This window comes from Trachinotus anak, unplaced genomic scaffold (genome assembly GCF_046630095.1).
Source record: "Trachinotus anak isolate AG129_WGS33_773 ecotype Australia unplaced genomic scaffold, CSIRO_AGI_Tana_v1 ptg000024l, whole genome shotgun sequence".
NCBI classification, from domain to species: Eukaryota; Metazoa; Chordata; class Actinopteri; order Carangiformes; family Carangidae; genus Trachinotus; species Trachinotus anak.
The window spans coordinates 3,602,091-3,628,892 of NW_027273875.1; the positions used below are offsets into that span (position 1 = coordinate 3,602,091).

Consider the following 26,802-nt stretch of genomic DNA (forward strand, 5'->3'; position numbering starts at 1 on the left):
CTTCTCTATGGATTTTCACAAGTACTATTAACAGCTAATCTGCTTTAACCCAGATTATCTACTTGTTTTGGCCCCTTGTAGAGCCCTTCTTTGTTGAAGGAAGAGGAGGAGGGGAGATTGAGAAAATGAGTGGTTAAATGTCAAACTGTTGTTTCCTGTTGTTTTGGTGATTAGCCTGGTCTCACATTCTGTCCCTCCATGACCACCTCCACGTATCCCCCGCGGTCTGTCAGCTGGTCGGTTAGTTGCCTCGGACCAGGACAGCATCAGGAATTACTTGTGACTGGTTCTGTTGTTTGTAAGGACGTCGCTTTGCAGTGGCAACATGAGTCTGATGAACATGTTGTATTATGAAATACTGTGTGTAACGAGGGCTGGGGGGGGGGGTTATAAAGCTTCTATTGTAGATAGCAGAGTGTCGGAAGGTGGAGTAAAAAACGGCCGTCGCAGAGAGGAGAGATGCTCCATTTTCAATATATGGGGATAACACATTTTCATACACACTCTCCTGGAAAGCATTCATAGAGTTGCACTCAGTTGTTCACATGAGATGTGACAGAATTGTGTAATGAATGAAAAAAGAGTGAAGTCCAAAGCCTGTCTTTTTTTTTTTTTTTTTCTTCACCTCCACACAGCATGACATGGGTGTGAATGTCAGATTGTTGGTTTCAGACAGTTAGAAATTGTTTGTGTTACAAAGGTGTTTGGGTTGAGGTGGGGGTTTCAGAAAAGATCCACCCTGAGGGAGTATACTGGCACTCTGAGTGACACAAACAGCTGAATTTACATTTCTAAAGCTTGCCATTTTAGAAAAATGTTAACACATCACAATGTAAAATAATGTGTAGTTAAGCAGCTGAAATTGCGGGAGGTTGAAGATTGAGTGTACCCAAAAATGCCATTTGAGAGAGACCAGATTCAATTACTGTCAGGAAAAAAAAGAGTAAAATATCACATTTTGGGTCACTTTTGCTTATTTGACCTTTAAATTCATACCTGGAGAGTGAACAGATATTAGCAGATATTTTTGAGGCCTACAGTGTCAGTACAAATAGTTACTGTTGGAAACAAAAGTCAGTCCCCTTTCTCTGTCATTTACTGTCATTTTCAAACTTAGGGATGTAACGACTTTGTTGTCACTAGTAAAACTGTAAGAAAGAAAGTGCACAAGACGCTGACCAGGACAACATTGCAGTGTGCCTATCTTTTCATTTCATTCCCAGCATACCTCTATGCAGCCATGCCTTTCACATGGGAGATATTTTTCTGTCTGAGTGTGGCGTCACCATCACTCCAGAGCTGCTGTCTGCAAAGAGTTTGTGTATGATGTTGTAAATGAGGCCTGTTGATCAAAAATCAGTCAGATTGATCGATGGATTTACTGATTCTGATGACCTGGTGTGTGCAGCCACCTGGAGAAAAGAAAAAAAAAAAAACAGACCAGCTGTTTAGCTTGAACCGTCTTTATCTGAACAACACTTGACCTGTGTTGTAGTGTGACCTTGGTTGAAACAGGATTATAGCATGAATGGTCCTCCAGGAGCTGATCCCAGTGATTTCTGGATCTCTTCCCAGGCAAGGGCCTCCGTTGCTGGGCTTTACTGTACATGTAGTGCTGCCTCCTGTGGCTAATGAATGGATACAGTTGAGAGGAAGAGGATGAGATGTGGAAGTGTGTGCGATGATGATGATGATGATGATGATTAAAAGGGTGGTTTTAATGCAGGATGTGGATTGTGTTACATGTGTGAGCATACATTGAAACATAAGGATGAATCGGTTGAAAGTGGGGAGGGGGTTGTATTGGCTCTCAGGAGGTAGAAGTGTGGTCTTCTACATATCAAAGGGTCCTGCTTACAGCCCAGCTCCACCCTCGACCCCCAGCGGTGTGTGAGCGTGTGTGTGCTTCTGCTCCCGGTAAGCTAAGTATTGACACACAGCTGTCAAGAGAGCTGATCCGCACTCTCTGTGGGGGATTTGCACGCATCACAGCAGCAGCACAGAAGTGGCTAAAAAAAATCAAAGAAACATCAAACCACAAGGTTTCACTCACTTTACTGGTTCTGAAGTTTATTTTTTTATCATATTTGCACATAAAAATGCATTAGTGTAAAAGATATACGCATGGAAATGTTATAAAATTTAATAAATATTATTGCACATCTTAGCACATACAGTATACTTGAACATAAAGATAAAAAAGACATTAACAGAGAGGAGGCTGAAGGCCTCTCTTTAATCTCAAAGAAAGTTCAAAAGAAACGTCGATTGTATTCATTATGAATAATCAGAAATGGAACATACATTGCAGGACAAAAAAAAAATGGGAAGAAAATTGGCAAGTATGTCTCAGTCTTGCATTGTAACTGGGAGGAAACTAATCTTTGTTTAAGAAGTTTTCTAAATACAAATGAAGATCGTCATGATGATGAATGATGGACAGTTTGAACTCCACAAAACAGTGCCTCTGTATCGCAGTAGTGTCATTTTAGACTGTTCTTTAATTGATCTTTATGAAATGAATATTACAGTAGAATTAAACTGACCTACAGGGCTAAACATCCCTACAGGGATCAACAAACTTTAACCTGTAAAGCTAAAAGGCACCAACTGTTGCCGTTTCTCCCCTCTGCTGTGCTGTGGCAGGCAGAGCCAGTCAGTCTATCCTGGCCTGTCCACCTGTGGATTCAGGCAGCCCTACTCCTCCAACCTCCCCAGCGCCTCCTCCTACTCCAGGTACCGTAGCTGGCTGGTTTGACCGCAGAAAAAACAACAACAGCAACAAAAAAAAAATCAAGCAATGCACTGCATCATCAACTCCTGTTTATAGCACATTTAAAATGCCTGAGCAGGAGTTTTCCACTCACCGTGGCAAACCCCTGCTCTCTCTCTGTGTCAGCTTTCATTGGGCATCTGCTGTAAAAGTCCTATTAGTCAGCCAGTGTGCTGTAAACAGGACCAGTTCAATGTTTCGCCCAAACAAGCCGAGTCAAGGCAAACTGAGCCGAGCCAAGCTAACCGCTGCTGCAGAATACAAAAAGCTGACATGCACATATGCACACACGCATACACACACACACACACACACACACACACACACACACACACACACACACACACACACACACACACTCTTTTCCACCTTGAGTACCGTCAGGGCATTAACTGCTTTTTCCTTATTGCTATCGCTGGCTTTTATCTCTTTTTCAATATTTTGTTTTTCACGTTCCTGACCTATAACACTCACTAATAAAACTACATTTAAAAGGCTAATGTTCTGTCAGATTTTTTCATGCCGTCCAATGCAGCAGGTTTGCTTTTCTTCCAAGGAGACACAGGAGCACTGAACCTATTAGTGTGAGCCCTGTGAACCCACTGTGGGTTTGACGTTTAGTTGTTTTCAGTATTTACTTAAGACTCATTTGAACTAGAACCACAGTTAAAGTTCTCTGTATACACACATTGGATTTAAGTACTCGGCGCTCACAAAAGACAGGTGCTTTCTCGCTGCGGCGCTTTGCCTGTTTGTTAGGTTGTCTGCTGGGTTTCAAACACAAGGCCTCAGTCATGTGGGGTTCAGCAGCCTCTCACACGGTTTGTCATAGACCTGCGCTGTGCTGCATAGGTGGGGAGTTCTATCTAAACTCACTCTAAATGTATGAATCCAAAATGTTTAATTACCATCCATTCATCCATTTGGTTTTCACGTGGTCTGGAGCTTTGATGCCACACCTTTACCCTGAGCTCCCAGGGGAAATGCATCCTCTGTATTTACAATAAACATAACTTAACCTACAAGTCTTTATTTATACATGTTGTTAATTTTGTATTTCTGTTACCAGCACCTGAATTTGTCAAGTGCAGTAAACCCCACCTATGAGCTGCTACTCCATGCAGGTTAAAACAAACATTATGAATATTTTTTACTTAATATTTGACCCTGACGCTCACTTGACTGCCACCAGCAGCTGATGCTTATTGCTGCTTTCCTGTCAGTCAGACTCTACTTTGCCCCATTTCTCTGCAGAGCATTTGAAGGTGCTGAAAGAAACTTGTTTCTCACAAACTCATAAAAGCATCTACTAGTTTTTCCACCTGAGAAACTTACGGAACAAATATCTGGAATTAAAATCACACAAATTGTGTCTTTTAGACTAAATGAATAGATTTGGATCTAGTGGATGGTAAAATGCATACTGACTAAGATGGTTATGAGTGCACTGAATTCACTCAGGCAGTGTTTCAAGATATGAGGGACTACTCTCCTTGTCTCCCAACATCTCAGTAAGGCAAGGGCACCCTCTAGTGGTGAACAATGCTTATATCTTTACTGAATAAGGAACCAAGTCACACACTTTAAGCTCCATGAACAACCACAGCCACCAGATGCATTTCTCTTTTACCTTTTATCCTTTTAAAGATCTTTTGTGTCGGTCAGTGAATGTGTGTGTTCACACAGACAGGAATCAAGTCACACTGAACAACAGAACAACAGTTCAACAATAGTTGGCCCTAGCAAGGCAAAGGTCCCCCCTCACACACCAGCTTGACATAACATCACTTTCAGCACCAAGATTATCAACCAAGAGGCTTTTCGTGCTTTCAGGCTCATCGCTTACCAAAACTGTCGCTCTTGCTTTGACACCCACCGTCCTCTCTGTCCCTGACTCAATGCATTTCTCTGAACTGACTAAGGCTTTTTTTTGTCACTCTGTCTCTTGTCTATCTGTCTTCCTCCTCCTTTCTCTCCTTTTTCTCTTTTTTTTGCCTCCACCAGGTTCCCTCACTCTCTGATGCTGGGCCCCTCAGGCATGCATCCTACAGGGATCCCCCACCCAGCCATAGTGCCCCCTACAGGCAAACAGGAGCATGAACAGTATGACAGGGGCATGTACGTGTAAGTATTGTTCATGTTTGTTACCGTCTATATGCTAATTACCGCTTACCTAATAAATGTTTTTATGAGATTTTAATCCTGATTTCAATATGGAAAAAAAAAAAATTAGCTACTTCAGTCTTTAAATGGAAATTAATTTACAAAAGGACAATTAAACGAATTACATTCATTTAATTCTACATGTATTTTTCCTAAACATCCCATTATCCTCTTTTATTTACACTGAAGTGGCTTTAGGATTTGAAAAATCCTGTTATTCATGCTGTCTGACAGTTGTTCCTGTGATGCTGTATAACAGCCACTGTTGATGAAAATATATTAGATTTAAAAAAAAAAAACTCATGATATTTCAAAATAAAAATTGCAATATTTAGAGAATGAATCCATAATGTTTTGAGAAAAAAAGTAGAGAAAATGTATTATAAGTTTGACCATTTTGTTAATGATGGAAAGCACTTTATGATTTTTTTTTTTCTGTTAAAGGTGCTATATAAATAAATAAACTTTACTTTAATTAAGCACCACATTATCCGAGATTTTAGCACCACTAAAATGAAAGCAAAACATTACATGATAATGAGTCACATGTGTTTTGAAGCAGTGACTAGAGCACAGTAGGGGACTTGGTTTCCTCGAGTCAGACATCAAAACAAGTTTGCTTAAGGATTAAAGCTCAGTGAGTATCTAGAAAATCTGTGAAAGGTAGCCAGTATAAACTCATGTACTCGTCTGTTGTGTACTGAGTGAAAGTGCTAAAATCCTGCTAATAGCCCAAAGCAGAAAAAAAACAGGAAAATTGGGCTGCGGCTAGAAAATGCCTCCAGTCTACCTGTTCAGTCATTTCAGGTGATACTTTTGTTCATAAAACAACTTTTTTTTCTCAAAATATCCAAAGTTCATTCTTGAAATCTCAGAATTTAGTTTCTAACAGTGGCCCTTATACTCTGATGTATGTTCCTGATCTTTACTGAAGACGATGATGATGTACAGTGTCAAATATTCAAACCCAATACTCAACACAACGGATACATGGATGATTTATGTATCTGTGTTGTCTAACTGTGTAAGAGCAACACACCAAGTCTAATTTCCTGTGTACATAAACTGCCAAAACAAAAAGATTCTGACTCTCTGAAATTCCTTCATCCTCCCCTTCAGGAAGCAGCAGGTGGAGCCCAAGCGGGAGAAGGAGCCCAAGAAGCCAGTCATCAAGAAACCCCTGAACGCCTTCATGCTCTACATGAAGGAGATGAGGGCGAAGGTCATCGCGGAGTGCACGTTAAAGGAGAGCGCCGCCATCAACCAGATTCTGGGGCGGAGGGTGAGCAAACACACACACACACACACACACACACACACACACACACTAAATGGAGACAAATCCTGTTTCCAGGTCAGTCTGTAATTTCACACATGAGGAACATAAGAGGACTGTAGTAATGTGAACTCTGTTCCCCTCACATACTGGTGCTTATACTGGTGAGATTATACAACCCAGACTGGTGGTTCTGGGATCCTAACGAAAGATATATGTGATAAAATTTGTGGAATGCATAATTCATCACAGTCTATGTCTCTATGTCTGTATTTTCTTTTAAATGTCAGATAAAAACACACCTTTTTAAACTGGCTTTTAACTGATGTGTATGATTTTGATCCTGATCAGTATTTGATTAGTGTATTTAGAGACTTTTCAGTTTAGTAGATTGTACGGATAAAGACATAATGAGGGGTGATTAGATGTAAATACTAAGGTTTTCTGTCACGCTTTGTTGTTATTTTTCTTTTTTTTCTAACGTGTGCGTGCATGTGTGTGTGTTTTTGTGTGTGTCCAGTGGCATGCACTGACCCGTGAGGAGCAGGCCAAGTACTACGAGTTGGCCAGGAAGGAGAGACAACTCCACATGCAGCTCTACCCGACCTGGTCTGCCAGGGACAACTACGTAAGGACTTCCTGTTGTTGCTTCTTCTCTTTTCTCCTCCTCCTCATCTCCAGTTTTGGGGCGAGGAGGCACTCCGACTTTGTGACGCAAAGTTGTGGAAAAGTCATGAATTTTATACTTGGGTTGTCATGGGAACCATCTCTTGAGTAAAGAAGTCATTTGGTTGCTATGGTCATAACACTGAACTTGTTGCAAATAGAGATGTAATTAGAGTAGAATAGTTTGATAATTTATTTTTAAAAATATGCGTAGTGTTTTTGATTTCTAATATGTTGTTGTATTATCTCATAATTATTATTTGGTAAAAATGTATGGTTTTTAATCATTATATCAAAGCTATTAAATTATAAACATAATATATTAAACATAAGTTTTCATTACATTGTCGGCCCATATCTCAGTAAATGTTATTTAAAAAATCCAAATTTCTTTTAATTATCTTGTCCATAAAAGCAACCAAAGCACTATATCTACATTGGTAGGTTATAATATTGTTCAATATTTATTACACGAGTAGTGACACACTCACTGACTCAGTCACCAAAAGCTCAGCTTGACATTAAACAATTCCCAGAACAAGAGAGCTGAATCTGAGAAACTGATCAAATGTGAAAAGCTCTGGAAAGAACAAAATATTTGATGAAACAAACACCAGGAACCAGTCCAACCACTCGACTTCTTTTCTCTTTGCTTCAATTCCCTGTAAATAAAAGAAAGATGCAAAAACAGAACAGGGCCTGTTCAGTAAACCAGATCTGGGTTTCATTATATTTGTTGTTCTTATCTCAGAGCTGAAGAAATTACTTACTTCACCTACTGGCTACTGCCTCAACAACCTGCATGAATATTCCCAGACCTGTCAGTCAAAAGTTGTAAAACCTAAGGACACACTTTTATGGCATTGATTTATTACATAAGTTTCCCAGAATCCAGGGGTTAATCAAACCTGTGGTGCATGCATTTTAGTCTAATGTTTTGGGTATGTGCTGTGTCTGGGCTGCTGTGTGCCTCTCACTTGTCAGTTTGCTGTTGAACTCTTGCAGGAGGCGGGCCTTAGCGGGGTCGCAGGGGAAAAGAGTAAAGCTGATTGGGTAGGGACACGTCTTATGGTGGATTTATGCCTCTGTGGTGGAAAAAATGAATATGTGAAGAGCTGCATGAAAGCGGTTGTGGGTACTCTTGTGCAAAGTTTGCATGCACCTTCCAAAAATCTTAATGACTCACACACATCAGCCTCACAAACAACACATAGGCAACAGCAGCTGCAAAAAGAAAGTCTGATTGGTCAGTTATGGATCCATTATACTATGTCTTGCACGCTGGTTACGACTGTGACACACAGAGGTATAAATCAACCCGTTTTGCTTAACTAACAGAGAGCAGGGCCGCATGGCTGGCCTCACTGCCTCACTGCCTTGGTTTTTCATTTACCTATTATCTTACTTTTTATGGGAATCTCTTTAAAATACAGCACCTCATGTTTGTCAGTACAGCTAGACAACAATGACACATGGTGTGAAAATACAGAAACACAACCTTTTGGCACAGCACTTCACAGTGATGTGGTCGTCATTTCTTTTCCTTAAACTTCAGGTTTAAGTAATATAAGTAATGTGTGAAGATGATGAAGAAAATGTGTTATTACCAGCTGAATCAAAAATTTTCATTGTAAAACAGGCTGCTTTTTAGTCACGTTAGATATCTGGTAGAGTGGTAACTTATTTCTGCTTTTCTCTGCTGTACTCTTGTTCCACTGTAGCTGACGGAGCTGAACTCTGTACACAGCCAGGCATGGCACACAGGGTATGGTTACACTTGGGCTGTGGTTTATAACACGTTCGTCACGTTTGAAGGAGTGCATCATGTCGCAAACAAGGACACTGATTCAGTTTTAATGTCGTTCTTCATTTGTTTTTGTTTATTTTAATCTGTTTTCATGAGATATTATCAGATATTTCAAAATAAAAGTCCCAACCCTGTCGTGGAGAGTTATTTCTCATCCTTATGCTCTGTTCTGAACATGTTATAAACCAGAGCTCTAGTAAACTGTGTGGAACCATAGGTGGAGCAGCTACAGCTGCATGCATTGAGCTTTGAGTGCAGCGTAAAACTCTGGACTCTGCTTAGTTCATATGGGCAAATGTCATGATAAGTACTTTATCGAAACATCATCCTCACTTGGTGGCTTACTTACTGACAAGTAGTGTTTACTTCTGCTGTATTTAACTATAGGGGCAATGGGCAGGGCAGCTTTATACTGCATGTTTAACCTTTGTCAGATGATAATGACAGTGTGCATTACTCTTTATGACCTGTGATCATTCTGCAATAGTTCAGCAGCAGCCAAAATCAACCAGTTATTCATGAATGCAAAAAAAAGAGAAGAAACATCTCACAGTTTTTTCAGTGTAGTCTTTTTAGGTGTAGAAGCAGCAGAGTCTGCTGGGCACATGTATGTGTGATGACGACATATACACAAGCATGCGGGTCTTCTAGCCTTTGCTTAAAATGTTGCCTGCTGTATTTTATGAAACCTCCTCACACCCTAACACCTCTGCGGTTAAAAGAGAGAAGAAAAAAAAACAAAACAGAACAGTCACTGGACCTACTAGCAAAACAGGAAGTGAAGAAGTTCCACATAACACCCCCGCAGCTGTGGAGGGTCTCTCCTCCAACACACTAAAACCTAAAAAAAAAATCTACATGTAGTATATGCACACACATGGACACAACCATATACACATACGCCCACAGACATAAAGCTTCAGAGAGGTGCAGTTGCAAGAGGAGTTGTTGTTGTAACCACATAGACACAATGCTGACAGCGAGCTGAGGAGGGCAGACATTGACGCGTAGGCGGCAGATTTCTGTACCCACATCCTTCATCTCACCCAAATATGAAGCCTCACCTCACCATCACTGGATCGGTGTGAACAGCTCTGATGTTTATCTCAACAGCTACGCAGTACAGTCAGCCCGGTGACAATCAAATATGAGTACAAATATGAAAACGCGATATCTGCTTATAAGATGATCCAAAAATCTTTTAGCTTTTTAAAGCTAATTTTTGGAGGGTTTCAGATCTCTTTTTCAAGTGTTACTTTTGACCACAGGTTTTTGCATGAATGGTGTTTACAATGACCTCGGTAACTTAGATTTTCTTTATCTTTCTTGCTTTTTTTCTTGCTTTTGTAAAGCACTGAAGGTGGTTGCCTGTTTTCTGCTCTTCACTTTGCACTTTTGCAATAGATTCAAATCAGACCTCAGTTTTTTATGCAGTGCAGATTTCTCAAAGGGAGATTTCACATTTGGGTAGTAAACAAACATATTAAGCTAACGAGGAAAGTAAAGAGAAACCCAGAAATTCTTTATGGAGGTCAAACCAGACAAATCAATTCATAAAGAAAAGAGAGAACAGCTGCACAGTCCCATTATCTCTGCTAATGACTGGATGACAACTAATCAAAGTATGTTATCCTGCTTGAGACAAACCAGGAGAACTGGATATATCAGCTACAGTCAAAAATCTGCTAATAATTTTCAGCCCTTTCAGTTCAGTCATTTCAACAGCTGAGCCAAACTCATGTTTTTGTGGGATTTTTTTTTCAACAGGGCAAGAAGAAGAGGAGAAAAAGGGAGAAGCAGCAGGACTCCAACACAGGTAAACACCCAATGGCAAAACTTTCCTCTGTCTCTTAAGGCCAGACACCATGACACCGTGTTTCAGTGTGAGGAAACAAATAGCCAGTGTCAACTCTGCAGGATTTGAAAGAATTCGGTTAAGCTTGAACTTGCGTTGGCGCAGTGTAGCACAACATTCTTGGTGTCTTTGAGGCAGGATGTGTCTCTAACGTCAAACCACCCACCCACTCTGCTTTCCACGTAACCTGAATTACAATCATTTAAATCCCCGGTGCACAAAACTTTATGTCCTTATCTTAGCTGGTTCAAGTTTGAAATGTCAGTCAGACGTCAAAGCAGTTTTCGTTTTTCCTTCAACACATTAAGGCAATCAAGAAATGTTTTCACCTGTTATCTTAGACTGATTAAGTAATGAAAGCACACATATGGAGGTCTTCCACATGTCGTCAGTGGATCACATACTGTACGTGAGTGTCCATGCTAACACTATGGCAGTAACTAGCATTAGCACGGAGCATCCAAAGTGAGAGAAGAAGAGCTAGTAGTAGTTCCAAAGCTAAATAATGCAAATCTTAAATGGCATGTAGGCCAACTCTGGCATTTCATAAAAGAGACTGGTAGAAAAACATAAACATTGGTAGATGTTAGTAGTCAGCAGGAAGCCAAGCAGCTGATGAAGGAGCAACTGATGGTGAAGCACAAATGAATGCAGGTACGATTTGAGGGATCGGCCTGAACACTAACGCTACTCCAAGTACTGTGCAGCTGATTAAAAATCTGAGTCAACAAATGCAGAAAATGCCAAGATTTCCAACAAAACATCTGGTGTGAATCTTAATATTTATCCTAAGCATCATCCAGCCCAGCTCCTATTTCTGGATTTCCTCCAGAGATAACGCCGTTTACACAGACTGTTCTGTGTCCAGTGGCTGCGATCCTAATAAAATCCTGTACTAACAGATGCCACAGCATGGCTGCCCTCTCTGAGTCTCTCCGTATCTCTCTGTATGCCTTAACAGCCTGTTTCCAGGATGACTGACGTTTTTGTTCAAAGATGGTGTGTGTGTATATGTGTGTTTGTGTGTGTTGGGTGGTTATTCTGGTGGTTGTTGATGTTTTGCTGTAACCAGCTACTAACAGTTTGACTTGATTGCTTTCTCTGAACGGACTGCCCTGCCAGTGCTTCCCCTGCTCTGACAAGTCTCTTTCTTCTTCTATCCTCTTCTTCTGTCTTTACCTCTCCTCTCTGTGTCCTTGCCCTCTAACCTTTTTCTTCTTCCTCTTCTTCTGCTCCTCTGTTTTGCTTTTTTCCTCCTTCTTGTTTTGCGCATGCTGTGTATTGTGCTCAGACCCGGGCTCTCCTAAGAAATGCCGGGCTCGCTTCGGCCTCAACCAACAAACGGACTGGTGCGGTCCTTGCAGGTGTGTACCAAACATTCACACACCCCCTCCCCCAATCACTCCATCGCACCGCACTGCTGCCATCCAGCAAACTCCTCATCTCTCCTCCCATCTAACCATCTGTTCATCGCCTCATCATTTCTGTCTGATGCAGTTATTCAAACATTTCTCAAAGGCAGAGCTGCTCTTGAGGTTGCGACAATGTCCTCAATTTAACAACCTTCACAACCTGTCATAATTTAGTTCCTTCTCTCTTACCTTTAAGCCTTTTCAGTAGTTTTGCTCCACGGCGAAGATACTGAATAAAGTTATTAATCCCCACCCACCAAACCCATGAGATTATGTCTGCCTCTAGACCAGCTCTACCTCCAAAAAAATGTTTGAAAACCCAAACTGAGCTCTGCATGCACATCTGTCACTAACTTGCTTCAAGCTATAAATATGTAGTTATATAATATATTGTTATATAATAAAATGAAAACACTATAGACATTTTCACAGTTCAAAAAAAAGTATCAAAACCTACTCCTCCAGCATGGTCTACTTCTCTGCTAATTTTGAATGGAATATCACTTTAAATAAGTAACATCAGGCTTATAAAGGCTTCTTGTCAGGATTACTGTTCCAGGATCAGTAATCTTGTCAGGTCCAAAAACGTATACCTTCGACTTTAAGCGAGGCATCACAGGTTACAAGAAACACTTGACCCAGATTGTCATTTTCTCCTGTTTCATCAGTTTTTCAATGTCTCGTCAAAGGTCAAAGGTGGTTTGGATTCTGCAACACTGTTACAACGCATTGCATCATATCGGTCCTGTAAAGTGAATGTGGTTAAAGGGGAATGCCACTCAATCAAAAAGCTGTCAGAAAGGGTTTGTAGAGCAGTTATCTGGTACATGTCAGAGGAGTGATATCAGAAAAAAATGCTGATCTTTTTGACCTTTTTATTACAGAACTGAAATCAACACTGCACCGAAATGAGGCTTTTTTTTTTTTTTTTTTTTCCTGGCACCTCCACATTGTCTGACAGGTTTATGAATTCAGACAAGTTAGAATCACAAAACGTCAGACATTGCTAGATGTAAAAAACATTCAGATTCTTATTGAAACTTGTAAATTCAGGATACGGTTAGCGTTCCACTGGGGTTTATAGAACATCTGAGACGAAGCCATTACAATGATGGATCTTACATCATGTTGTTTAGCATCCCTCACATAAGCATTAGCAAATAATACCAATATGTTTATGTGTATATGTAAATGTTCCAATTTGCATACAATATTTCAAGCCTAATATTGAAGTTATTGTATCTAAAGCCCTAATTCACCAGCAAATGTTGCAAGTTAATGCTTGGAACCATGTTTCTCTCTTGTTTGTAATTGTGAACTAAAGCTGGGAATTTCCCAGTTTCCCCACTATGAGCACACGGTTAGTCTCAGCCAGCAGGAATAACATTTGAAATACTCAGTGTTATAAAAGTAAAGCAGGAAACTTTGTGGACAGGGTTTAGTATAAATTCAGTATCAAGTACCCTGGCAGCACAAGGAGATTTATTTATCTGTCAGAGCTGTGCATCCGTAGTGCAGGAGCTACAACACTGATCCAAGTGTTTTTTTCCCAGCCTTTTCTCAAAATTGCAACAATCTCAGTTCCCGTTCTCTGTAATAAAACAGACACATGGTAACAGTTCAATATAAATCTTCAGAAGGGGGCCTGTCATCACCTCACAGTGCTCTGTTTTAGTCGCAGCAGAATTTACAGTAGATGACAGTCGACAGCTTCGCTGCAGGAGTCAGGAATCTGTGTGGTTCTGCAGAAAAAGCTTCTACCACAACAGCACTGTAGCAACCCTGTCGTCTTCCCCCCATCACGTCATGGAAATCTGAGTGTTTGTGTGTGTGTGTGTGTGTTTGTGCGTGTGTGTGTGTGTGTGTGTGTGTTTCGGTTTGAGAGAACAAAGGGGGGTGAATGTGGTTAGAGCAAATCCTTATCACCACAGCTCAACGCACATACACACTCCCTGCAGCCTTGCATTTTGACAGTGTTCTCATGCCCATCTGCTTTCAACTTTCTCCATTCATGCGATGTGGTAATGGGCGCCGTTTGATGGTGAACTCTAACATTTAGAAATCACTTTCTGTTGCACTCTTCCTCCCTCTCTCCCTCTTTCTATGTCTAAATATGGCCTAGCGCCTTTCCTTGCGGTTAAACCTGGTGACTCATATCATATTCTGGTAATGATCATGGGATCCTGTTAACTGCTTTGATGCTGCACTCAGTGGTACACAAGTCTGCTTTTGAGTATAACACCTCACTAAGCACAGCACATCACTGCTGCTGTATATTAGGCAGATGCAGTATGTTTGGTGCAGACCAAGGGGTGGTGTACATGTGAGTACATGGGGTGGGCAAGAAACGTCCTGCACGATAAGTACAACCTTATAATGTTGAAGCACACTGTGTCAACACTATGAGGCTGTATGTGTTCATTATTTCATACCAACAGTACTCAATCAAAATAATAACACTTGTATAGTATGTTAATCATATGAATAATAAAGTTGAGTGGTATTCCCTGCTCTCAAATAAAACACAGTGATATTTGCATTAAGCAACATAAATTCCATTCTTGCTGCAAGTTTGATGAAAGGATCAACATCATTATTAGTCTCTGCTTTAACTATGGAGCTATAGCCTGGACGCAATTAGCTTAGCTTAGCATAGATGCTGTAAGCAGAGGGAAACAGCTGGCTTGAGTGGCCAGAGTTAAAATGGTAAAAAAAAAAAAAAAAGGAAGATGTTAGAAGTGCACTCATCTGACTGGGCTCTTATATGTCTAGAAAATAATCAGGAGCCGAGAATTTAAAAACTTTTGCAAAATGGATCTGTGGTGTTTTGGACGTTCTCCTTCATTCACAGATACGTAGGCTGACACTAATACATCTCTGTTGTTCATGATGACCATACAGTGTGTGTCCATCTGTTCGTTGTCTCAGTGTGAGTGATGCATCTTCACTGAAGCCTGCTGACATTTACCATCCACACTTTATTCACAGATAACTCTCTCTGACTGTTCCTAGGAGGAAAAAGAAGTGCATTCGCTACCTTCAAGGAGGAGGCTGCCCCAGCCCAACTTCTTCAGATTTAAGTGCTATAGACTCTCCCCCCTCCTCTTCCCCCGCCCGCCACCCCCTCTACCAGCACCAGCGCCAGCGCCCCCACTCCCCGGGCTGCTCCCCACCGCCCACCTCCCCATCAACGCGCCTTCCCTTGTCTCCGCCAACGCACACACGCTCGCACACACGTTTGCCCCTGGAGCAGTCTGCTGGCAAGCGCAGCGACCTCCAGCAGCCCACAACCAAACACACCCACACACACCTGGAACTGTCCGGCAAGCAGACGCACAGCTCGATGACTGCGCTGTCTGCTGCCAAGGCCGCGGGACTTTCTCTCAAAGTGCTAACAGAGACTCAGTGATCCAGTCCGCACACATTCCTGACCCTGTTCAGCTCAACGTCCTCCAGAGCCATGAAGGTTAACTTCCTCACCTGCCTCCATTCTTACACACATACATACACACGTACCTTTTGACAGATTTAAAAAAAAAAAAAAAAAAAAAAAGGAGTGACTGAGGCAGGCAAGATGGTGGGGGCATCCTTCAGTCCATGGTGACAGCCAGCATCTGCCCTGCTGGTTTGTCCCACAGTGAGACATTAGCTGTGTCTCAGCTCAGAGGCTGATTTCTCCAGAGAGACTGTGTTTCTAGGCCAAGTACATCATTAACAGGTCAACAAGGCTTAGTCCTTCTCAGAGCCTCCTTCACATGGTCAGTTCTTTAATCAAGCATTCAGGAAATCCTTGACAACCTGAAAGACTGGAACTAACATATGAGCCAATCATAATTACCAGATATGTGGTTCACCAGTCGCCGGGAGATGTAACACATGATCGAAACCAGTAAAAAGCCACTGCAGGAGATAAACTGTTACCAGCCTGGACTCGTTGTTAATCAGAGCCCCAGGTTATTACTCACCAGAACAAGAGGCTGTTTAAAATTCAAAAAGAATCTATTTATTATATGTTCAAAAAGAAACATACACACGGCTGTTTACCGGGTCATCATAGTCCCTACTGTAAATTTAGTTATCATTTATTTGGTTATCCCAGTTTTGTATTTTGTGGTTGTATGACAACTTCTCTATAATGAACTTGGAAATTATTGTTTTGGAATTTGACAAAGAGCAACTGAATGCTCCAGAGTAATAGCCCGTTAGGCTGAACTGTCATTTGGAGGAGAAGGCAAAGACTTAGTCTGGAGGGTCCAGCTCTTGAATTGGTGACTGAAACCCTGCCAGCTCCTGACCACACAGTTCCAGTTGTACAGAGGCAGACCTGCGCTCAAGGCAGAATTCATCTGGAACCTAAAGCAAATGGTTCTTTGGCTCCATCTGCCGCAGTTAAAATGATTAGTTTTACCTTGAGGATTGCTCTGCCTCTGAGGAATCATTTTACAAATAAGTCATTAGCACCTTGGCGCCTTTTTTTTTTTTTTAGTCTTTTTTTTTTTTTTTTTTGTTTGTCTTACAGCTCACCCTGTGCTTTGACCTCAATGACAATCATAAAATATTTTGCAAATGAGCTCTTAATCAAATGAACCACATCAACACAGACCTAAAAGAAGGCCAGAGTCACCCTGCAGAGAGAAGTCGAGCAGCAAGAGCTAATTTAGCATCAACTGAGAGAGTTGTGCATGTAAACACACGTTTTCCTCCACATAGTGAGAAGGGAGATGCTACTCCCCCTTTTACACATCACCATCACAGCTATCACTCTGACTTATTACCCACCAACCATCACTGTTACTGAGACCAAACCATTAATCCATGAGAGTGGAGCAGAGACCAACAACCAGCCAGCCTGACCAGCAGAACCTCAGCTCTGAAGAGGGACAGATTCACTCTCATAGCTGCCAGCTGTTTGACTTCAGTTTCATTGGATTTGCAAACATTTCGATAAATACCTGTGCAGCTCCCTTGACAGAAAAAAAAAAAAAGATTTGCAGCAGGTTAAAAAAAAAAGTCTGATTCATATGAGAGAATTCCCTCTTAAGTTACATTATTTTTAATAGGCACTTTCAGTCTGTCAGTCTCTCGCTTTATCATCTCTTACATTTTTGTTGTTTTCGCCTAATTGGAGGTATTTTTGTATAAATCTTGTTTTGTTTTTTTTGTTTTTTTTATTAAAGGTCAGACGTTTTTGCTGGTGGGAAAACCCTTGGAGAAAGACGAGGCTGTTTTTCTATGACTGAACATTTTGCAGTTCCATTAACTAATCTGAGACCAAATGGGTACTATTATATTGCATTGTGTTGTAAAGTTTTATAAATGTTGGAATTCCCTATTATAATTAAACTTTTATATGTTTTTATGTAAAAAAAAAAAAAGTGAAATGACTAAAAAAAATATTGGTTTCCATTTCTTAAAGCAATACATTTTGTGTTTGTCCTCCTGTGCAGAATTTTACTTTTGGTCAAGTGTTACTGCAGCAGCGTTCAAATGATATCTTATGTTCTCAATCTGTGCATGTTCCAACTTTAATGTAACAAGAAGACATTTTGACTACAAAGGCTTTAATTTACCGTTCGGCTTGCAGCTTCAGACTCTGCTTCCAACTCTGTGGACAAACTGTAGGCTGAGCTTTTGTATAGCAAAACTGTTTTCGTCCAGCAGAGAGAGCTCTTGTGCTAGAAATAGCTTGTTGTTAATATGAGGACGTTCATGTAATTTGTGGAAACGCCTCAAACATGTCTTTTGTATTTTTCAAGCCTTGAACGCCTCTGATGTATTACTTTTTTTTTTCGGTTGATGTATTAAAAGTGTTTTGAATATCTTGTCCATGTCTATTTTAATTAATAAGGACATTTCTGGCTATTGAGCCAATAGCTATGACAGTGCGTAAACACCCCAGTATAACAGGTATAAAAATAGGAGATGTTGAACATAGGATGGCCCTATTCGCAGATGACATCATTTTGTTTTGTTTCAGCCTAGAACAAACTCTCCCAACCTTAATTGATCTGATGGGTGGTTTCGATATCTTCTCAGGTTATAAAATAAATAATAACAAATGAAAGGGAGTGGCATAATCCTCCAATCGTAACTCCCTTTGTAGTGGCACAACACAAATGTACTTACTTGGGCATTAAAATTACTCCTACCATTGACAAAATCATTCCAGCTAATTATGATTCCCTTGCAGCAATAATGCAGCTCATAAATAGGTGGACAAAATTACCTATTTCTTTGATTGGACGTATCAATGTTATAAAAATGACAATTTTACCAAAATTTTGTATCTATTCCAATCAATCCCACTTTCTCCTCCAGCCTCCTTTTTTCAAATATTTAAAGAAGCCTCTTCAAATTTCATCTGGAACAATAAACATCCACAACTCAGGCTCTCCTTGCTGTACTTACCATATGACAGAGGCGGATTAAAATTGCCAAACCTCACATGGTATTATTGGGCGGCAAAAATCAGGACAGCCATGTTTTACTTTCTAGATTATTATAAAGTAAAAATATTACAATTCCTCCTAATTTGTACTTAGCAGGTAAGACAAAACTGTTGAAACAAACGAAAAACCCCTTTTTGAAAAATAATGTAATGATTTGGCATAGTGTTCTCACATACCTGGGGGTGACACAACAGTTATCTCAGTTCTCACCAGTCTTTGGTAATGAGGACTTTAGGTCAGGCAGAGCAGACCCTGGTTTTAGGATGTGGTATGTCCATGGTATTGCTAAGGTGTCTGATCTATATAATGAAAGTACCTTTATGTCATTTGAAGAACTTAAGAGCTTCCCCCTCTGACCAGTTTGGAAGATATTACCGTAAAACATATTGAAGGCAGGGGACAGATAGCCCTTTTGTATAATTTATTCGTAGATAATTGCAAAGAGTCCTCACACAATATTCTGCAGGCATGGAAATCGGACTTAAAGGTGGATATCACACAGGAGGAATGGGCAAAGGCGTGTTCCTTAGCACAAACACAAACAGCTAACACTCACTCCAAATTACTGCAATATAAATGGCTAAGCAGACAGTACATCACTCCTGCTGCAATTCACCACTTCAATCCTAACATCTGCATAAAATGTGGCCACAAGAAGGGGTCGCTGTTCCACTTTATGTGGGAATGTCCACGGGTATTTAGCTTTTGGACAAAGGTCCTGGATCTTGACAGCCAAATTGTAAATAAAGAGGTTCCTCTTGATCCTACATTATGCTTATTGAACGTCTACCCAAGGGCCTTTGTAATTTCAGGTGACATACACTCCTTGCTCAATATGAGTTTACTGAAGGATAAACGTTGTATTGCATGTTCACGGAAGAAGCAAGAGGTTGGTGGAGTTTCCTACTGGTTAAAAGGCATGACTTTGCACTTTGCTTTTGAAAAAATAAGTTATTTTATAAAAGACAAACTTGACAGGTTTTGGAATATCTGGAACGTTTTTCATGTCTTTATGGAACATAACAATATACCAAGTGATGATTTATATAATGATGGTTCGATAAAATCTACACTGAGGCTTTTTTTTTTTTTTTTACTGTTCTGTTGTTTTTGTAAAATGTAAAGGAATAAACAGATGTTTTAAAAAAAAACAAAAAAAAAAACAAGGACATTTCAAGAATGATTATAATGGGACATAAATCTAAGGCCCTGCTGCTCAGCCCCTGGTAGCTTCAAAACAAAAATAACACACGCCAACCTTTTTATACGTTTTATTTACTCCTTCAATATATGTTTAACCATCCAAAAAGCCAGCTTATCTGAGAAGTTTCCTATTCAATACAACATGAATTAGAAATGAGTTACCCAACACTGTGTGACAACACACACGTACTTCAAGTCCAAAGGACATTATGCGAAAAAAATATTAGACATTTTCCACCTCAAGCCTCACTTTTCCTTTAAACAGCTCATCCTCCTCTTAACATGGTTTCACAGAACAAAAGCATTCACAGGGCAAAAATAATATTCACCCTTTCAGTTCCATTGTCAAAAAAGCCATTTTATTTAATCAATTAACCTAAAAGAAAACAAACATGTCCAGTAAAAAAGACAACCATAGCAATTAATAATAGGGAAAATATGAAAGGACTGTCTTCTAATCTTTGAGGGTACAAAGCCATGAAAGCGGGACTTTTTATTTTATTTGAATACACAACATGAGAGTTTGGAAACAGAAAAGAGCTTCTTTACTTAAATTAATAACACCACACAGGCAAGTTAAAATGGTCATGCTATTGGTATACAGAAAATGAGGAGAGCGGATTTGGGGGGCATGTGGCTCTAAATATACTAAATGTAAATATTAACAAGTATGAACAACGCCAGTGCAACCAGTAAGCAGGGACAATCCTATTCAGTGTGGTAGTGTTGGCAGGATCTTCCCCTTACTTCTCTTCACACCACTGGTTCTCTTTGCGTACCTGTGGACGAGGAGGGACAAACAGGCTGAGTTTCTAAAACAATGTGCAAGAGAGGTCAACTGTCAAAGCTCCGATTCCTCATACAGGTTAGAAAGTTTGATTTATTTATTATTTATCTTGAGCAACATTCAAAAGCCATTAAGTTCTCATGACTTATACTACCAATCAAGTTTTATAAGCTGGTTTGGGATGAAACAGACAAAAAAATTACAGCAAAGCAACCTGCAAGTGCAACACAATACTGGGAACTTCTGCAACGGTGTTGTAATAAACTTTCTGAATATTTGAATGCCATTGTACAAAGAACAACACTAGTATGATTTCTGCTGAATTAGTCGAAGATTAAATGTAGGATTTAAGATTCCAGGATTTCTCTTTTTTTTTTTATCATTATCATTTATGCTTGGACATTACATTTTGTAAATTTCCATAACAACCTTAAAAATGTAGGTGCGACACTTTTGACCGGTAGTGTATGTAAGACCTTTTCTGACAGACAAGTGATGGATAGAATAACTACCTGGGCTTCCTCCTCCTCTGTGAAATCATTTTTGATGTTGAAAGTCTTCCTGATCTCCTCTGGGGTTTTGCCTTTGATCATGTTGGCCACCGTCTTGCAAGTGACATCTAACAGGCCTTTGATGTCCAAATAGTTGGCAGCCTAAACAGAAAAGACAACAGTGAGATGAAGAGGAGCTGAGGGAGGTGGCAGTGAGAGAAAGGCTATAAAAGACTGACTTGACACCTTAGCATTTCAAGGAAAATATCAACACTTACAGGTTTATTAATCAACCAACCAAGGCCTTTTGTTTTGGATTCATTTTAGGCACCACAATGAATGGAGCTAGATAAGGAGAAACATATGCAAGTGTAAATCCACACAGAACGCACTGTGATCAGAGTGCGATCGGATCAGCCAGAACACATCTCGAGGTTGTGATCGAAAGAAGAGAATGCACCCAGAAAGTTGAAAGGTGCTGAGGTTACGCAAGCCCAGGAAAAACTAAAGTAGTAGCAGTAGTGAGTGAGTTTTCCTTTGCAAAAAGATATTCAACATGAATGATGTCATCCATGTCATAGCTTCCCTTGACCTGGGACACACCTGCCCTGTCAAATCATTAGATATTAAGATTGAATTGCACTTGGTCAGAATTGAGATAATGAGAAAGATCCTGGAGATCAGACGTCGTCATCCAGTCATTTTGTATTTATATAGCACCAAATCACAACAGAGGTGATGTGAAGGCACTTTCCAAATAGAGGAGTTGTAGACGTTCTCGTTACAGTATTTTTACAGAGACCCACAGAGAGAGAGAGACTACAGGGGAAAAAAAGACTGTGATGCACTCAAAGTAATAATAGTAATAAGCAGTAACGACAACAGTAATGTTATTGGCAACTATAATACTGCTACTGACATTAGTATAGTTAAGTATAGTATTAATGTAGTAGTATATATAGTATTATTGATAATAACAGTAAAAATCATTTATTATCCAGTTAAAATATCTGGATCAAATATTAAATCCAAGTCTGAATGCAGCCTCAGGCTTATCACACACAATAACACAGCACAGCTGCTTGACACTGATAAGTCTAGTAGGTTATCACTTTGTCCTTTGCCTCAACAACCACGAGGTAAACAGAAGAAATGCGGTGCTGATGTTACAAAGTAATCTCCCAGAAATGTGTGCTTTCATGTTTTTGAAAATTAAAAACAGACAAAAGCAGCACCAGACTGAGATCACCCAACAAAACGTTAATTCCCCTCCTGCTGTGTTCCAGTAAACTCTCATCCGTAATAACCTCTTGAACTTTACATACACTATTTGGTGACCCCCTACAAAGCCTTGCATTCATTTTCATGTCACGCGAGCACCTGCTGAGCTACTTTCACACCCCTGCCTCTTCAGCATCCTCTGGCTTTGTGCATGTAAACACATTCAAACAGCCGGGGGGGAGGTGCAGGTTAAATCGACTCAAGTGACGGGCAGCGTGACTTGTGTTTCACTTCCTGGAAGACTACAGCTAAGGCAACACCTATTTCCCAATCTCTGCTTAGGTGACCTTTCCGACGTTCTGTATGATGTACCTTCACATGTTGCCCAAAGAAAACTCCCTGATGTTTTTCACCTTAACAGTCCTCTCAAATCCCTGCCTCCTCTGCGGCAGTCACTGAAACCACCCCTCTTCCGGCTGTTGCTAAGCAACTTTTATATCTCTGTTAACAAAATGAAAACTCTCAATACTCTGCCACAGCAGTGAATGAAATAAAGAGACCACAGGAAAGGAGGGTCACAAAAGAAATGCGCACCTGGAGATGACAAAAAGTGGCATTTAAGTGGAAGAGAATGTCACAGCAAATGTGATTCACAGGAAATGAAGTTAAATGTCAAATTAAAGCAAGCAAAAGGATTTCAGCGGAGTTTCGTGAGTTACTGACTCCTTTTGCTTCCTTACACAATCAACAACTCAAGGGGATAACATGGGATCAGTACTCCAAAGAACGAATTCAAGTAAGGCAGGAGTTTTTGTTTGGCCACCTAAACTACTTCTGCCACAACCACCCTGAATAAACATTTTTGAAAAGGTTCTGGCCCAAAACTGGAATGTTAGTGGACAGAAAAGAGCAATATCCTCACTGTAGAGACATTCTGGTTTGTCTTTGGGTTTCACAGGGCACTCAGGCTTATTAAATTTAAAATGTTATTAAAATTCAAATACATGAAAACACATGGTTAGTTTCTCCATAGACTGAGGCAGAACATAATGTGGAAAACTTTCTACTTTTGGAGCTCGGGCTTTTGAACCAAACTAAACCCACTTCACTGACAAAATGAGCGAAACGAGGGGAACTGGGTCATCATCATTTAAGCACTGACATGCTTAAAAAAAGTGCATAAGTGTTCAGATCCTTTGCTATGACACTTAATAATAATAATAATAATAATAATAATAATAATAATAATAATAATAATAATAAAAAATTGTATTTATAGGCACCTTTCAAGGCACTTATGCTATGAAATTTAGCTGAGGTTTCCCCCATTTCCTCTTGATCACATCTGAGATGTTTCTACAACTTGAGTGGAGGCCACCTGTGGTGAACTCATTTGATTGGACATGATTTAGAAAGGAATATAAGGTCTCAAAGCTGACAATACATATCAGAGCAAAAACCAAGCCATGAGGAGGAAGGAACCTCCTGCAGAGCTCAGACAGGACTGTGTCAAGGCACAGAGGAAACCAGACATGACGTTTAGAATTGGCGGTCCTCCTGGAAGTTTCTCTCATCTCCACGCAGGATCTCTGGAGCTCAGCCAGGGTGACCATCAGGTTCTTGGTCACCTCTCTTTTCAAAGCTCTTCTCCCTTCACTTTGCAGTTTGGCCAAGCGGCCAACACTAGGTAGAGCCCTGGTGGTTCCAAATTTCCATTTAAGAATTACGGAGGTGCAGCAGAAACTTTTTCATTGCCTTCCCCAGATCTGTGCCTCGACACAATCCTATCTCTGAGCTCTGCAGGCAGTTTCTTCAATCTCATGTTATTTTAGCACAAGGCTGTCTGAACACTTTCAGAAACACTGAAATTCAATGTAATGCAGATGTTATATAATGTAAACTGTATTTACCAGAATGAGTTCAAACAAGGTGCCTTGGTCCACTTTGAGGAACTCCTGGTCCCACACAGGAATGTCATCCGTCCTCTTCTCCTTGTTCTCATCGTCCTCAGGGGGAGGGGGGTCATCTTTGTGATGAGTGCACCACTGAATCACCTGAAGGAAATGCGCGTGCACACAGAGGCAACTTTAGTCAAGGTAACCAAACATGTCTGGCATCCATCATCTCCACTTTTAAAACTGTACACAAAGGTTTAAATACCACACTAAAATTGTTTCTCCTCTAGTGTAGTATCGCTGTGCGACTTGTTTCACACTTGTTTGTTTTATTCTTTCGGTTTAGAGAAGTGTGTTAAATAACTTAATGCAAATTATAATAGATTAAAATAGATTCAAGGTCGCTAAATGGCTTGAGAGCAGTAGAATCTTAAAACAAGTATGAACTTGTAGAAGAGACATAAAGAAACAGGCCTTTAAATCCCTCTGCTCCCATGAATATGAGTAGTCAGTTTACTGACAGGAACAATTTAGCAGGGCCAAAAGGGAACAAATAGCTCGTGCTTCAGTGAGTGATAGATAACACTAAAAAAATATATATATCATCTTAAAGGAATGTTAAGGCAAACCACATGCACACTCAGTCACCAAGTTGGTAACCGAGTACACAGGACTTGTATACAACATTCAATCTGTGTTTATAATATTTTTGATTTAAAACAACATCATCTCCCTTTCACATACAAGTCACATTAAAAACACCCATGGCAATCAGATTCGTTTGAACCTGTCATATGTGAATGTAAATCATCATTGTCATTATTGACAACATAGAATCCATTCAATATGAAATAAACCAGTCCAAATGTGTTTGAGCCCTCAATGTACTATTCAATGAAACTGAACTTTGACAGTACTTAAACAAAACTAATCTTTTATTAAATACAAATCTGCCATAGACAGTTTTGTCATCATGGCTGTGTATGAACATGTGCAATATTGTTTGTGTGTGTGTGTGTGTGTGTGTGTGTGTGTGTGTGTGTGTGTGTGTGTGTGTCTGTACCTTCTTGAGGATGGCAGCATTGACATTAGGGAGGGGAACTGGGTCATCATCTCCTTCATCATCCATCCCCAAATCTGTCAAAGAATCAATGAATGTCACACATCAGTCTACACTATATCTACCAGAAGATCTGGTGCACTTATTAAAGTACAATATATAGTAATGGACTTGAAAGTTTGTGATGATTTTAAAGTTATACCTTCTAACATGGTCTTGATGGTGACAGACTGCTTGGCTATCTCAACATCCACCTCGAAGATCTCCCCATCAGAGCTCTGTAGTTTTATTGTGGGCATTATCTGTAGAGTAAAACAATTAGAATAAATAAATAAACGCAGTCAATTAGCATATGTGTACACACTTTGATAAGCCTACAAAATAAACTCGCCTTTCCATATGACACCAAAAGTACGTCTGATTATTGCTAACTCTGCAGCTACTTAACTGCTTGACAACTTATCTGTTATCCCAGCATAGACAGTTCACATCATTAATAATTAAAATGTTACAGTAGTAGCGACACACTGGGGACAAATGCTAAGGTTGCCTATGCGGGCGTTGTTATTAGCAATCTATACAAACAAGTGGTTAGCGATAAAGCGCTAACGTTACCAACAAGCTAACGAACGATACATTTAGCCTCCTGTTAACACAGGCTAACCCACAGTAATGCTAACCAAGTAGCTAGCTTGATATCAGATACTTTACATTACTGACTATAAGGAATCTTTGTTAATGTATAAAACACAAATGTGTTTTGTGCGTTTTGGACAACTAAAAACAATCTAGGTTCAACAGTGAGCTAACCGGGCAGCTAGCATTACCACGCACAATGCTAGCATATTAGCTTAACGTTACGCTAGCGCCCTACAACGTCAGTGAGGCCTCTTAGCAACCACATCCAGGCAAATAAATATGCAGACAAAATACAGAAATAACTGTTTTGAACTCTGTCTCCACGGGCGAGCAAAATGTAAAAATGACATATTCGATTTTACCGTAAATGTTTTAATTCAGATCCAGAGGTGAAACTCCTCTGTAGTCAACAGTGTGGCCTGGTAGACGCGGAGGCACCGAGCAGCGGCTGGAAGTCTCTGGATCGACCTGGTGAGCCTGCCGCTCAGAGGCTGACGATCGCTTTATCAAACGCTGGAGGGAAAGAAGGGGGGCGGCCGCAGGAGAGCAGCGTTTCCTGTTTATCTCACCCCGTTTTCAAAGCTTGACATGTGACGCCCTAGTGTTGGAAATATTTTACTCATTTACGTTTATCAAATAGACAAATGGTCAAGTTTAGAGATCAAACAGACTGAAATATGATGGAGTTTAGCACTGAGAGGTGCAGAGAATGTGCACGATGCCCTACCCTTTTCTATTTTAGCGACAGAGGAGCTAGAGATAGGTCTTAGTTATTTAAATGAAAGTATCCGAGAGGTCTAGAGTGTCTGTCTGGCGGAACTGAGACTAAGAGACATTTGAAACACAAGTAGACACAACTAGACCCTGTTTTAGGGGATAACTGCGAAAATATTGGAAACCAGTGGTTTATTCTTTGACAATGTGCTATGTTTTATAAACTTACCATGTGTGTTTTAAATAAGATATTAATGTGAAAAAACACTACAGCTATCATATAAATGTAGACTAAAAGGTAAAAAGTACAATAATTCCCTCTGACATGCAGTGGATTAGAAGTGTAAAGGACTACAAATTTAAGATAGTCAAGACTACAAGCACCTCAAAA

General features: G+C 40.2%; 2 protein-coding genes across 20 annotated transcripts in view; one reads left to right on the top strand and one right to left on the bottom strand.

Moving 5' to 3' along the window:
- tcf7 (transcription factor 7) overlaps positions 1-17,776 on the top strand; it is a 77,292-nt gene extending 59,516 nt beyond the window's left edge. The window contains exons 6-14 of one of the 19 annotated variants that reach the window (XM_071460225.1): positions 2,647-2,736; positions 4,778-4,897; positions 6,056-6,218; positions 6,733-6,840; positions 7,884-7,931; positions 8,600-8,643; positions 10,453-10,501; positions 11,832-11,904; positions 14,965-15,173. In XM_071460225.1, coding sequence (XP_071316326.1) covers positions 2,647-2,736; positions 4,778-4,897; positions 6,056-6,218; positions 6,733-6,840; positions 7,884-7,931; positions 8,600-8,643; positions 10,453-10,501; positions 11,832-11,904; positions 14,965-15,032 — 763 coding nt within the window. In that variant the 3' untranslated portion in view covers positions 15,033-15,173. Of the gene's footprint in view, positions 1-2,646; positions 2,737-4,777; positions 4,898-6,055; positions 6,219-6,732; positions 6,841-7,883; positions 7,932-8,599; positions 8,644-10,452; positions 10,502-11,831; positions 11,905-14,940 lie in introns of all 19 variants that reach the window. The other 18 variants (XM_071460227.1, XM_071460220.1, XM_071460221.1 and 15 more) reach the window with 18 other exon arrangements.
- A 1,881-nt stretch (positions 17,777-19,657) lies between these two features.
- Positions 19,658-26,336, bottom strand: skp1 (S-phase kinase-associated protein 1). Its single transcript, XM_071460240.1, has 6 exons — positions 26,060-26,336; positions 25,261-25,360; positions 25,062-25,135; positions 24,014-24,157; positions 20,904-21,044; positions 19,658-20,383 (listed from the first exon to the last, which is right to left on the bottom strand). Exons 2-6 carry the CDS (start codon positions 25,355-25,357, stop codon positions 20,348-20,350), a joined length of 492 nt encoding a protein of 163 aa, XP_071316341.1. The 5' UTR covers positions 25,358-25,360; positions 26,060-26,336; the 3' UTR covers positions 19,658-20,347.
- Between the last annotated feature and the right edge of the window lie 466 nt (positions 26,337-26,802).

Bases quoted from the DNA above. Each gene is read 5' to 3' on its own strand.
- skp1 (XM_071460240.1), bottom strand. From the start codon at position 25,357: ATGCCCACAATAAAACTACAGAGCTCTGATGGGGAGATCTTCGAGGTG. The intron at 21,045-24,013 runs GTAAATACAGTT...TTTTCTGTTTAG, and splicing joins CCTTGTTTGAACTCATTCTG to GCTGCCAACTATTTGGACAT. The intron at 20,384-20,903 runs GTAGTTATTCTA...CCTCGTCCACAG, and splicing joins CAGAGGAGGAGGAAGCCCAG to GTACGCAAAGAGAACCAGTG.